This window comes from Protomyctophum parallelum, assembly GCF_964188405.1.
Source record: "Protomyctophum parallelum genome assembly, chromosome: 22".
NCBI classification, from domain to species: Eukaryota; Metazoa; Chordata; class Actinopteri; order Myctophiformes; family Myctophidae; genus Protomyctophum; species Protomyctophum parallelum.
Window position 1 is genome coordinate 9972972 of NC_139714.1, and position 13346 is coordinate 9986317.

At 44.6% G+C, this 13346-nt stretch overlaps 1 protein-coding gene across 4 annotated transcripts in view; it reads left to right on the forward strand.

The window, feature by feature from the left end:
* Positions 1-13346, forward strand: part of celsr1a (cadherin EGF LAG seven-pass G-type receptor 1a) — a 128056-nt gene that overhangs the window by 111346 nt on the left and 3364 nt on the right. For 3 of the 4 annotated variants that reach the window (XM_083757698.1, XM_083757697.1, XM_083757700.1), the window contains 10 exons: positions 3175-3349; positions 5264-5376; positions 5552-5631; positions 6838-6964; positions 7187-7312; positions 7632-7762; positions 10550-10650; positions 10805-10948; positions 11803-12024; positions 12779-13115. In XM_083757698.1, coding sequence (XP_083613824.1) covers positions 3175-3349; positions 5264-5376; positions 5552-5631; positions 6838-6964; positions 7187-7312; positions 7632-7762; positions 10550-10650; positions 10805-10948; positions 11803-12024; positions 12779-13115 — 1556 coding nt within the window. The remainder of the gene's footprint in view (positions 1-3174; positions 3350-5263; positions 5377-5551; positions 5632-6837; positions 6965-7186; positions 7313-7631; positions 7763-10549; positions 10651-10804; positions 10949-11802; positions 12025-12778; positions 13116-13346) is intronic. The other variant, XM_083757699.1, reaches the window with a different exon arrangement.

Genomic DNA, 13346 nt, shown 5'->3' on the forward strand with positions numbered 1-13346 from the left:
GCTAATGATGGTGACGGGGGAGGAATGTGCAAGATGCCAAACCCCATCACTCTCATCCAACCTGGAGTTTAATTCTCCTCATGTCACGCACCGTCAACTTAATACGTAGATGGCCGCAGACCCTGAACTTTTTGTTTGACTTTTGTGTCGTTAAAATTGTTAGTATTTCCCATCGTCTTTTTACGTGAAGGAAACCTCTGTCTGTCCGTCAGTCTAATCCGCATTTCTCTCATCGGTGGGTTGAGCAATTGTTCTGAACTTGCACACGCCCATTGACCATTGTCATAATCATATGCAGAGTGCAGACAGTGAGGAAGCCCCTTTTTCACTTTCCCAAAGTGTAAGCTATTGGCGTTTTTGTGTAAACTCCGGAGATTTGGAGTTCGGGCTATGGGATCTGTCATCATGGTTACAGCCCTGCAGAGTAGACTATGGCTAGACTTGTCTTACGCACACATGGCCGGACAACGACAGAACACACAGATATACTGTACACACACAGTACACAGCGTTTTATGAGCGGGAGGGACATCATCTCCATAGTTGTAGTCGAATCCAGGTTGTGTTGTTAGCAGCACACCACGCTTAGTTGAAACAATGTAAACATCAACCTTTCATGGTTGTGGTTGGCAACGGTTCCACATCTGGTAGTAAGTGACCAGGTTGTCGCACACACACATGCGCACGCGAACATGCGCGATCGCTTGCGCACACACTCACACACACTACACCACACGCCAACAGGATACTGAGGGCATAACCCAACAGTCTGCATATACTGTAGTTTGGCTGCTCCCATCGCCAGCGACTGGACTAGCTCCACATTATTTCAATATTTATTTTAAATCGCGAAGAGACACATTGTGAGCCTATGGTGTTTCGTAAACAGGTTGAAAGTGATTAACACCTAGACTGCAATTAGATAAACAAACTACTCTAAATGAATGTGCAAAATGGTGGTTTGTGAACTTGTGAATTATTTTCTCTGTGATTTTGAGTTCATTGTAGTTATTTTTGTAAACAATACCGTTTCAGTTAGTTACTGTATATATTTTTATTTTTTTGTAAAGCATTGTTTTTATATTTATTTCAGTTCAAATGTTTTGTCACACAAACACAAACACACACGCACACACACATGCACATGCACACAGGACATTAAAGTTGCAGTTTTAACACACACACACACACACACACACACACACACACACACATGGAGACATGCTGTGACTGGTATTATGTCAGCAGAGCTGGCCTCAGGGCGTTCGTCTTTTACCAATAATGTCTTCGTTTTCCATCTCCCGCACTACAGAAAATATAATTAATCCGTTAAATTGAAGGTAAATCCTCTTTGTGAGACGAGATAATGTCCTTGACATAATTGCAGGTTACAGATGGAGTCATGAGACGACACTTGAAAACCAAATGAGACAGCAGAAGTACATATTGGGCTCTAAGCGTGTGACTTGAATTTGGCAATTTGTCATTATTGGCGAAACCTTTCAAAAGAAATTCAAAAGTAGCCAAAATAGCAGCTATAAATTGTACAGAATGAGGGGATTTAACTGTGTCATTAATATACCGCTGGACCAATCAGTGCAAAATGTATTGTACAAACTGCCAGTAAGTACTGCATGATAAGTCCACTAATATTTGTTTTAAATATTCAATTGAACTCAAATTCTATAATGGAAGACAACGGGGCTGTCTGTGATCATGCAGAAACCATACATACTGTATCACACTGACCTGACATTGCAGGCTGGTCACATGAAGTCTGAGAGCCACACTGGTCCCATGTGATCCACATGAGTCTGCTTTTGAAAAATGGCATCAAGTGGTTAATATCGGAAAGAGAAAACGGCTTGAAAACTATCCTGGTCTTGCAACATGTGAAATGTGCTCTGACTTGACTCTGGAAAGCCTGCCTGTGTCAACCCTTTGTTTACCAAGCGGGCTACTGTACTTTGGAGACCACATGAATACCACAGTAGCTACAGCAAACATAATAGTAGCGTATTAATGTCATCCGCCAGTCACTACTAGCCTACATTGTCAGTTAGCCAGCAGTCGGTTGGAGGCTGTTTTTATTTCCTCTACTAGAAAGCAAGCATGTGTGGTTACAGTTGTGATGTCACTGGAAGACGGGTTTCTGAACTGCCCACAGCCTTCCTATCAGACACAGGCAGAGTAGAAAAAAAAAGGTTTTATCGTGAACATTAATGACGACAAATGATATGAAGATACGTTGTAAAGTGGTCCTTTAAGTGGTTAACGTTCAGATCAACGGCTTCATTACAGTAATACCGCGGTTTCACATCAAACAAACAGCACAGTGACTTACCTATACCTATAGCAACGTTAAATAGAGCCTGTGTGGCTGTTGTGACTGCATTGGGCTGTGACTCAGCCAGTGACTCACTGTGGGCTGTGAACAGTAACTATCACTATAGTCTGTGTTCAGAACACGAGATGAGAGGCAGTGAAGTGCTCTACTGTATCACCTTTACACACACAGAGAGAGAGAGCATGAATTGAATGCGTCTAAATTGGATATGTACGCAGCTGTGTGTGTGTGTGTGTGTGTGTGTGTGTGTGTGTGTGTGTGTGTGTGTGTGTGTGTGTATAAGAGCTATGGAATGCTGTCAGATTGAGCCCACGGCCATATCTTGGTTGATTTATGAGACTGTCTGTAGATCTCTCTCTCTCTCTCTCTCTCTCTCTCTCTCTCTCTCTCTCTCTCTCTCTCTCTCTCTCCCTCCCCTATGATCTCCCATCAGACAGACGTGTAAACTCTACTGGTGGTACATTCCTCTAGGCCGGGGGGGTTTAAGAGAAGGAACAAACGATTTGGGCAGATATTGAGCTACAAATACAATACATTGCAAATTGCTAAATAGATTTTGGCTGGTCGGGGGGGCATGGACGAACTGACAGGAGGAGAGATGGCGGGTTAGAGGGGAGGGAGGGAGGGATGGATGGATGGCTAAACACCTGAGCGATTAGGAGAGCAATTAACAGGGTGGTGACAGGATGAAGAGAAATAATGAGGTAAAGGATTGAAAACCAACTCCGGATAAATCTACTGTTCCATCCGGATAAACCACATATTGACACACACATCCTCTCTCTCTCTCTCTCTCTGTATGTCTCCCTGTGTGTCTCTCTCCCCAGTTCGTGTGCACGGTGATAGCCATCCTGCTGCATTATTTCTACATGTGCACGTTTGCCTGGACGTTCGTGGAGGGCCTCCACATCTACCGCATGCTCACCGAGCTCCGGAACATCAACCACGGACACATGAGGTTCTACTACGCCATGGGCTGGGGCATACCGGCTATTATCACTGGTGAGACGGACGTGCACGCACGCACGCACGCACGCACACACGTGCACTCACACTTGCAAAATGGCAGCGTGTTCATGCTGCTACTCGTTTGTGCTGAAGAAGCTCTGATCCTCGTGGGAACACGGCAGGGAGAGATCCCAGTCCAACTCAGACCGTTCGCACAAACTCTGAGAGAGTGAAGGAGATAGAGGGAAGTGAGCACTCAGGATTTAGAACTGTGTAGAAACATTGTAGACAGACAGACAGGCAGACAGACAGACAGACAGACAGACAGACAGACAGACAGACAGACAGACAGACAGACAGACAGACAGACAGACAGACAGACAGACAGACAGACAGAGGGTACAGAGAGACAAATGAGACGGAAAATAAAATGAGATGAAGGAGTGACAGTGATGAATGACTGGTCGAGAGAATGAGGAGAGAGCGACACAGAGAGAGAGAGAGAGAGAGAGGGACATAGACATGAACAGAAAGAAACAGAGAGAGCGAGAGCGAGACAGACACACACAGAGAGAGAGAGAGAGAGAGAGAGAGAGAGAGAGAGAGAAGTGAGACAGATAAAATAGTTTCCCTCTGGTTAACGAGTCCTGAAGGCTGTCTGGCACGCCCTCAAACCCCGAAAGGGAGAGAGAGAGAGGGAATGGAAGGTAGTTTGTTCAAGATTCAATATTGTATTCATTATATCTCATATCGTTGTTGTTGTTGTTGTTGTCGCAAATTACAGCTTTTCACCAGAGGAGAAAAACTTTTTTTTTTTAAATGATTTAATAGCACAGGCAGACTCGTCACATACTAGAGCATGTCTGAAATAAGTGTCAGAGCTGAAATCGACATGTAAATATGAAATAAATGCCCAAACATGTAGCTAGGTGTAATAGGTTAGAGTCCACAGAAGTGAACCTTTCAAGCCTGTTTTCTCAACTCGCTTTCTGCAAGACATTACTCTATAAGCCATATCTCCAAAACTGGTGGGCCAAACTGATCAACCAATATGTAAATTTGAAGCTATGATTCCCTGCTTTCATATGACATGAAAAAATGAAAATTCAAAAAAATCCAATGGCAGTGATTCTTTTCCACCCTTAAACATGATCATCAGGTATTATTATTATTATTATATAAGGAGGACGATTTGTTTCCAATAAAATGTACAGTATTTATGTGGACAAGCCCACCAGTGCATTAACACTTTTTTTGCTGGGGAATTCTTCAAAATAATGGTGCTAGAGTACCAGCAGATGAGGCAGATTTTACTCTGAAAAGCCCCGCCTTCCATTTGCCCCCAAAGGGGGGTATGATAAAGGGGAATGGGTTAGGGGAGGGGATGATATTATGATGTCACTACAGTATATCACAGTTTTCTTTCATTGGCAAGGTTTCACCCTCCAGGAAGAAACCCTAAATACAAAGGGAAGACATCATTGCACATAAGAACCACACCAAGGGGTCTAATGAAGTACTGTCACCTCATAAACACATGAAAAACTGGGAAAATAAATACAAAAATCACGGCACTCCCTCTTTATCATCATAGCAAGAAATGAAAACCAAAGAATGAAAGTATACAAGTAAATAGTAAGGTAAATGAATAGCTAAGTACAGCATGTGCTGTATTCATAGCGCACTGCAACTTTTCAGTCAAATGTACAGTATAGTACACTATACAACATCCTACTGTAAGTGTTAATTTCACTCGTAACCGTACATGTGTTCATGTCTTCATTTCTCAAATAGATCATCATCCAAACTGGTTTTATCACTTTTTATGCTGATACTAATGTTTTGTGTGTGTGTGTGTGTGTGTGCGCGCGCGCGCGTGTGTGTGTGTGTGTGTGTGTGTGTGTGTGTGTGTGTGTGTGTGTGTGCGTGTGCGTGTGCGTGTGCGTGTGCGTGCGTGTGTGCGTACAGGTCTAGCAGTGGGTCTGGATCCTCAGGGTTATGGTAACCCAGACTTCTGTTGGCTGTCTGTACATGACACACTCATTTGGAGTTTTGCGGGACCCATTTCTGTAGTTGTCCTGGTAAGTGCCTGTCATAATACTTTGGGGGAGTAGTCAATATTTTTGCAATACAAACGTATTATAATTATAAAAATGTGAGCACTTCATAGTGCAGATTTAATACCTTTCATTGGTTATCAGACTTTCATACAAAAACAACGCTTTCTTGAGATGTTTCTCTTGTATCTTTGCACAGGTGAACATCGTCATCTTCGTGTTGGCTGCTAAAGCTTCGTGTGGTCGCAGACAGAAGGCCTTCGAGAAGTCAGGAGCCATGTGAGTCACTCCACCTGCTCTTCGCATTGGGACAGACTGTTGGCTCAACCGCAATTTTCAAATGCACCCGCTTGAAGCACGCTTTATTTTTTTACTTAATCGCGCAACAATTGAAGACCTACAAGGCAAGCACGCAATGCGTCGCATCCGTTGTAGGTCTGCTATTCTCTGCTGTTTTTGGCCCGTGGCGGGAGCACAAATTAGGCTTCACACCCTGTACACCAAAAGCACTTTGGTGTACACGGTGTCAACTACTGCTTTGCCTTTGCAGCCGTGTAAATAAACTACTACTGTGAAACAAGTCGAGGAATGTCCAGCTTGCTACATGGCAGTATTGGATAGTCAAAAAGATATTTTCAAATCTATTGTCATGAACAGTTGACAGTTAGCTGTTCCATTACAGACTTTCTGAAGCATTCAAAGATTGGGGAAGAGTTGAGAGACTACTCACCTGCACACTGTCTGTTACACACACAAACACTCACCTAGACTAAATAATATAACCAGATTTGACTGAGAGACTGCCATCGCGCACATTCCAGCTTTTCACCAGAGGAGAAAACCTTTTTTTTTCTTTTTTTTCCCCAAAATGAGTTAATAGCACAGGCAGACTCTTCACATACTAGAGCATGTCTGAAATATGTGTCAAAACTGAAATTGACATGTAAATATGAAATAAATGCTTAAATATGTAGCTATTGTAATGTTAGAGACCACAGAAGTGAACCTTTCAAGCCTGTTTTCTCAACTCGCTGTTTTCTGCAAGACATCACTCTATAAGCCATATCTCCAAAACTGGTGGGTCAAACTGAACAACCAATATGTCATTTTGAAGCTATGATTCCCTGCTTTGATATGAAATGAAATGAAAAAAAATCCAATGGCAGTAAAAAAAGAGTTTAACGTCAGGGACACGCCGGGGGGCCACGTGCCGGCCCCGGCGGTCCCGGACAAAAGGTTGGATCGAGGGTTGACTCTCAATAGATCATCCGGGATGGGGGGAGTTGGACATTGGCCGGGGAGAGAATTACACAGCAGGGGACCAGGGAAAAAGCCCACGAGCTCCCGGGCTCGGGGGGCTAAAGTGATGCAGTCATGTACATGTACTCAGTCAGTCAGTCAGTCATGTTGGTAAATCTAATGTAAATCTAGTCACTGTAACTTATGTAATGTTCTGTCTGTGCGTGCGTTTGTGGGTGCTTGCAGTCCTGCGCTGCGCATGGCGTTCCTCCTGCTGTTGCTCATCAGCACCACCTGTCTGCTGGGCTTGATGGCGGTCAACAGTGATGTCATGACCTTCCACTACCTGTTTGCCATCTTCAGCTGTCTGCAGGTAAATGCTCCGTTTGTGTTTCGTTTGTTACGGCTGCCACTATTTTCCCATTTCAAGCTCGTTACGTGTCTAGTTTGGCTACTGGATAAATAGTCTCTGACAGAATTCTGCATTTGTTTTCTCTGACAGTAGATGTGAGTTGAAATCTCTCTCTCTCTCTATGTCTCTGTCTCACTCTGTGTCTGTCTCTCTCTCTCTCTCTCTCTCTCTCTCTCCTCACAGGGAGTGTTCATCTTTTTCTTCCATATCGTCTTCAATAAAGAGGTGAGGAAGAACTTGAAGAATGTCTTCACAGGGAAGAAGACCGTCCCCGAGGATTCCAGCGCTACCAGGGCTTCTCTGCTCACTGTGAGGACGCACGCACGCACACTCACACACACGCACACACGCAGGCAGGCATATGAAATACGATAGAGCTCCTTGGCTTGGCTAATAAAAAATGACATTTTTCTGGAGCCCCTGTGAGTCGACTCCGGTTAAGTGGTTGAAGATAGAGTGACGGACGGAACAACACAAATCTTGCATGATTGAGAACAACTGGATTATATGCAAAAAAGACAAGTAGATATCCTACAATGATTTCACCTTTTATTCCAGAAGAGATTTAAATTGACTCTCTCTCTCTCTCTCTCTCTTTGTCTCTCTCTCCCTCTCATGCACGACGCAGCGCTCTCTGAATTGCAACAACACGTACATGGAGGACGGCCCGCTGTATCGCTCTGCGATCGGCGAGTCCACCGTGTCCCTGGACAGCACACTCAGGTCAGCCAAGAGCAGCTACCTGGCTTACACACTCAGGTATACAAACACCGCATGGCTCGCTGCTGCTAACCCAGTGTTGTTTTGGTCGACCAAAACTAAGACGAAATTTTTTCGTCGACTACCTTTTTTCACTGACGAAAAGTAAACGAAATGGAAACTAAATGAAAACTATGCTACGATGACTAAAACTATGACTAAATATACTGACAATTTCGTCAACAAACGAGTAAAAACAAAACGAGTAAAATGTTAGGAAGGGAGTAGTGGACAAGAGATTCAGTATGTCATCTTACACTTGGTTGCATCCTGAAAATAGCCGATCTACAAGCTTACAACACGTCACGCGTTGTGAGCTTGTAGATCGGCTGTTTTCAGCAAATGTAAAAACAGTCATTACGACGGCATCAAGGCCCGACAAAATACATTTTAGTCGACTAAATCAACTGTAGATTTAGTCGACTAAAACTAGACTAACACTAAGACATTCCAGCAAAGTGACTAAAATGTGACTAAATGAACACTATTCAAGAGACTATGACTAAAACTAAAATCAAAATTTGCTGCCAAAAACAACACTGCTACTAACCCACCGACCGCATGGCTCGCTAGCTAGCTAATACTAAATACTAAATACTGTAGGACTGAAGTCCTGAGCTCTATTGACAAGTAGTTTAAGGAATCAAGGTCTTAAGAAACAGTCCGCACTCACAAAATAATTGTTCAATGTTTCTTTATTTATCGCAGACTGCTTCTTCGGTAAATAAAGAAATATTTTGTGAGTGCGGACTGTTTCTTAAGATCGCTAAGCCAGCTAACACACTGACTGCATGGCAAAGCTGGTTACACACAGTCTTTGCAAGCGCGTGTGTGTGTGTGTGTGTGTGTGTGTGTGTGTGTGTGTGTGTGTGCGTGTGTGACTGTGTGTGTGTGTGTGTTTGTGAGCAGTGGTCACTTTTTTTTGCTGTGGTGCATATTAGTCAATTCATGGATGGCTGTGGGCTTTGTTTACACCCTTTTTCAGTTGTGTGGGTCATATTGCTCTGTGATTTGTCCTTCTGGTGATGTATGTCTGACACACACACACACACACACCCTGCTTTTTCTCACTTCATTTGTATTATTAGATATGTTTTTGCGGCTTACGCCTTTTATTGGTTTTTTGAAGGGACAGACAGTAGGCTGACAGGAAACGGGAGAGAGATGGGGGGAATTAAGACATGCAGTAAAGGCCGTGTCGGGGCTCGGGAGTCGAACCCGCGGCACACTGCGACTGGATTACCAGTCGGGTGCCCAGACGGTTACGCCACCGCCTGGGCATTTCATTTGTATTATAACATAACCCCAAAACATTCTTAAATGACTCACCCCATGAATATTTCAGCCTTGAAATATTTAAAGGAGATTTATTTTGTGTTTGTCGCATTCCTGAGCCAATAATCCAATGCAATACTTGAGGTTAATATGAGGCCAATATTGATGAGCCATATTTAAAACTTAAAATCAGTAGACTGTGAAAGTTGTTTTGGAGTTCATATTATACCTCAATTATTGGATTATTGGCTCACAAAAAAAGTCTCAATGAATTCAAGGCTTTGTGGGTGTGGGGGGTGGGGTGGGGAGTAATTGATAGAAAGATCTCTTTCTTTTGGGTTTAGTATTTCGGTTGCTCTTTCTGCACTCGCATGTTGCTCCAGAATGCACGTCAACGTCTGCATGCAGGATATGCCTCCATGGCCTCCATGCAAAAGACAACAGCACCTCTCCCCACCACATCATACAGCATGTGTTTGTGATAACCTCTTCATTATGTTTACAGGACATTTTTATGACTGAATATACTGTATGTCATACTGTATGGCGCTTCAAGGCAGCAAAAGCTCCTGGCAGGGCACATTATTCAGATTCAAGTAGGCGGGCTCCGTCCGAACTTTACAGCGGGGTCACGTTCAACACATTGCTCATGTTCAACGGTGACAGACATGGAAGAACAGACAACGTTGTTTTCACTGCGGATGAACGCTGTTAAATCAGTTTGTACAGAATCGCACTTCTGAAGCCGTAAAGCTGTCATTGCCGCGTAATAGGAGCTGAAACTGGGGTCAACAAGTCAGAGAGAGATACCCCCCCCCCCCCCTCGGGGATATATGACATGCTGTATTGATGGATTACGTAACAGAGAGATTGAGAAATGTTAAAGCAAGCGCGCGCACACACACACACACACACGCACACGCACACACACACACACACACACACACACACACACACACACACACACACACACACACACACACACACACACATGGATTATCCTCCAGGTGAACGCCTCAACACAGGCTACGCTAGTGCATGATGGGAAAGGAAGTTCTACTTCATGAAAAATAATAAGGAGTGGGGTAGCCTCCAGATTCAAATGTCTTCCTGAACAGAGATGATAAACAGCTCAGTGGTGCAGCTTCCAATGTTTGACACCTTTTTTAATGCTGTCAAACAGCACCATCTTCTGGTGTTTTTTATGGCAGCTGTCACAAAAAAACATGTTCATTTCACTCTGATGCTTATTCCTCTCCTCTCCTCTCCTCTCCTCTCCTCTCCTCTCCTCTCCTCTCCTCTCCTCTCCTCTCCTCTCCTCTCCTCTCCTCTCCTCTCCTCTCCTCTCCTCTCCTCTCCTCTCCTCTCCTCTCCTCTCCTCTCCTCTCCTCTCCTCTCCCATCCCATCCCATCGTGTGGCTCTCTCATTCTTTTCTCTTTCCCTTTCTTCTTTTCTCTTTCCTTGTCTGTCTTAACCCTGTTTGTCTGTCCATGTCTCCTCGTCCTGTTCAGGGAGGACTCGGGACAGAAGCCCAGTGTGTCTTCGGGGACAGCCAAGGGACATACCGACCTGGACGGTCCTCTGTTCCACAGAAACGGCACCAAGGGAGACGGTGAGACACGAACTGAGTTGTATTTTGTGAGATGCTGGTTATATGCTGGTCGCACACACACACACGCCGCTGCTGTGCCATATACGCATTACACATATACCGTAGAAACTCTGCTCTATGTTCTGCTAACCACATGAATGTGTGTCTTTGTCAGACTCCGACTCGGACAGTGAGTTGTCGGTGGACGAACACAGCTCGTCGTACGCGTCGTCGCACTCCTCCGACAGCGAGGACGACCACCTGGACATCAAACCCCAGTGGAACAACGAGAGACAGCCTGTCCACAGCACGCCCAAAGGTACATGTCTTTAACGCCATTTTGGGGATCGGGAACCCCTTTTTGGTGTTTTAAGCATTACGTTATACTTTAGCTATTGAAAAATAGCAGACCTACAAGCTCGTAGCGCGGCACTCTGCTATTTTTGAATCGGAGCGAACGTTTTTAACTCAAATCTTTGCTTCTGGTGAGGTCCCTGGAACAACATATTTTCAGATGGCGGCCGGCGGCCGATTACATGAATTTCTGGGGGTCCTTGACATAAAAATGTATGAGAACGACTGACATAGAAAACTGTCAGGATTTAGAAGACATTTGTAGAATCGTCCTCAGGTCTAAATGGGCTAATACAGTGGTTTTCAAGCTTTTTCATATCAAGGTCCATTATTTGTTCGGCTTTTGAGCCGCTGACCATCATCCCCAAACTTTTCATATTTTGTCGTCGTTGGATAAGATTTTGTCCACAATTCCGTAGCATATAGGAGAGATAACAGGCAAACGTTGATCAAAATAACAATTATTCTACATTTCTCTAATTGTGTAGACTTCTTGTAAATGAAGTGTTTAATAATAAATTGACTCTTGAGAGGGTACATTAAAAATGATCTGCACAGGGGCACTCATGGGGGTTAATCCGGCCCTGCCTGATGGGAAAATCATCTCTCGATTAGCATGCTTTTAATCAATCTCTATAAACCCCCTCAAGGACCACTGGTGTCTCAGTCATGAGAGTCAAATATGTGTATAACAACACGTATTGCACAGTAATGGTTTTATTGTAACAGTAAAATCATGCGTTCAGTCAGTGGCGTTGTAAAAACATGCTAATCGCATGTGTGTCGTGTGGAATCGTGTGTGTGCTTTACCATTTTAAGATAAAGGTAATCCGGTGGAGGCAGTGGCCAATCACGTGAAGCCTTACTGGCCGCCGACGGAGCCAACCACAGCCAGTGACAGTGAGGAGCCAGGAGACAGGTTAAAGGTGGAGACGAAGGTGAACGTAGAGCTCAACCATGTGGCGGACAGAGAGAGGGAGGAAACAGCGCCCCCTGCCCAAGCCAACAGCAACACCAACCAGCAGCCAGAGCACAGGAAGGGTGAGATAGTCTGTTATCCTCAATAATAACCACCTGCCTTCCATTTTAGTTGAATTAATCACTTCACTATAATGCAGAGGAAACCCACAGCTGGTATAGCTCGGCCGATGTATCGCTTTGGCTGATATATCGGCTATTATTTGACCTTTTTGATGACGTCAATCAATTATTGCAGTCAATTACGCACCGTCCTGGTTCTCTTGACAAAAGTCAGTGGGAGTTTTGCATTGGATTTTTAAAATTATTGCCGGAAATAATAGTTCATGATGTCTACACGTTTGGGGAATCTTCAAAATGAACACCTGTTTTATGATTGTTATGTTCCAACCTAAAACATGATCATCAGGTATTATTATAATATAAGGAGGAAGAACTTTTTCCAAAAAGTGTACAGTATTTGTTAAAATCATGCTTTTATGTGGACACGCCCACCAGTTCATTAAGCATGCCTGGTGGGTGGTGATGGGTGGTGATCCACCCGAACTGAAGCCGCACCCACAGCTGTAGTTGTATGATAAAGGGGGAGGGGTTAGGGGAGGGGCTGGTAGTGTGATGTCACTATATTACTGTTTATTTCATTGGCCCGTTTGAAGGGTTCAGCCTCCAGGAAGAAACCCTAAATACAAAGTTAATACACCATTGCACATAAAAACGACTCCAGGGTGTCTAATGAAGTACCGTCACCTCATAGACACAAATACAAAAAATGTGGCACTCCATCTTTAATAATAATACTATATTTCCTGTTCTTCAGGTATTTTAAAGAACAAGATAAGCTACCCTCCCCCGCTGACCGACAAGAACATGAAGAACCGCCTGAGGGAGAAGCTGAGCGACTACAACCCTCCTACCCCTACCATCACCTCCCCTCCCGCGCCCAAGAACAACACCACCTCCTCGTCGCCCCCGCCCGCTCCCCCGCCCTCCTCCGTCAACTGCGTCAAGCCCCCCGTGGCCCCCAGACCCGCGCAGGTCCCTGGCCCCCCGGCGCAGACCACCACCACGGGCCCCGTGTACCGCGAGACCAACGGCGGCCTGGCAATGCACCTCAAGTCTCCCACGGTCAACGGAGGCAACGAGTCAGAATCCGAGTGAGTAGTCCTTTAATTATCACAGTCTTCTATCTGTCTGTCCAAGAGCCCCATCCTTACACCATATTGTTGCTGTCGGGCAGAAACCTATTATCTCCATAATATCTTTTTTGTAAAATTAACACCCCGCTTGATCGTACTACAGCGTCACGCAAAAGTAGCGCAAGTCGCAGATCTACACGCTCGAAGCGAGGCGGCACGTTTCAAGCTTGTTGTATATCTGCCCTTTTG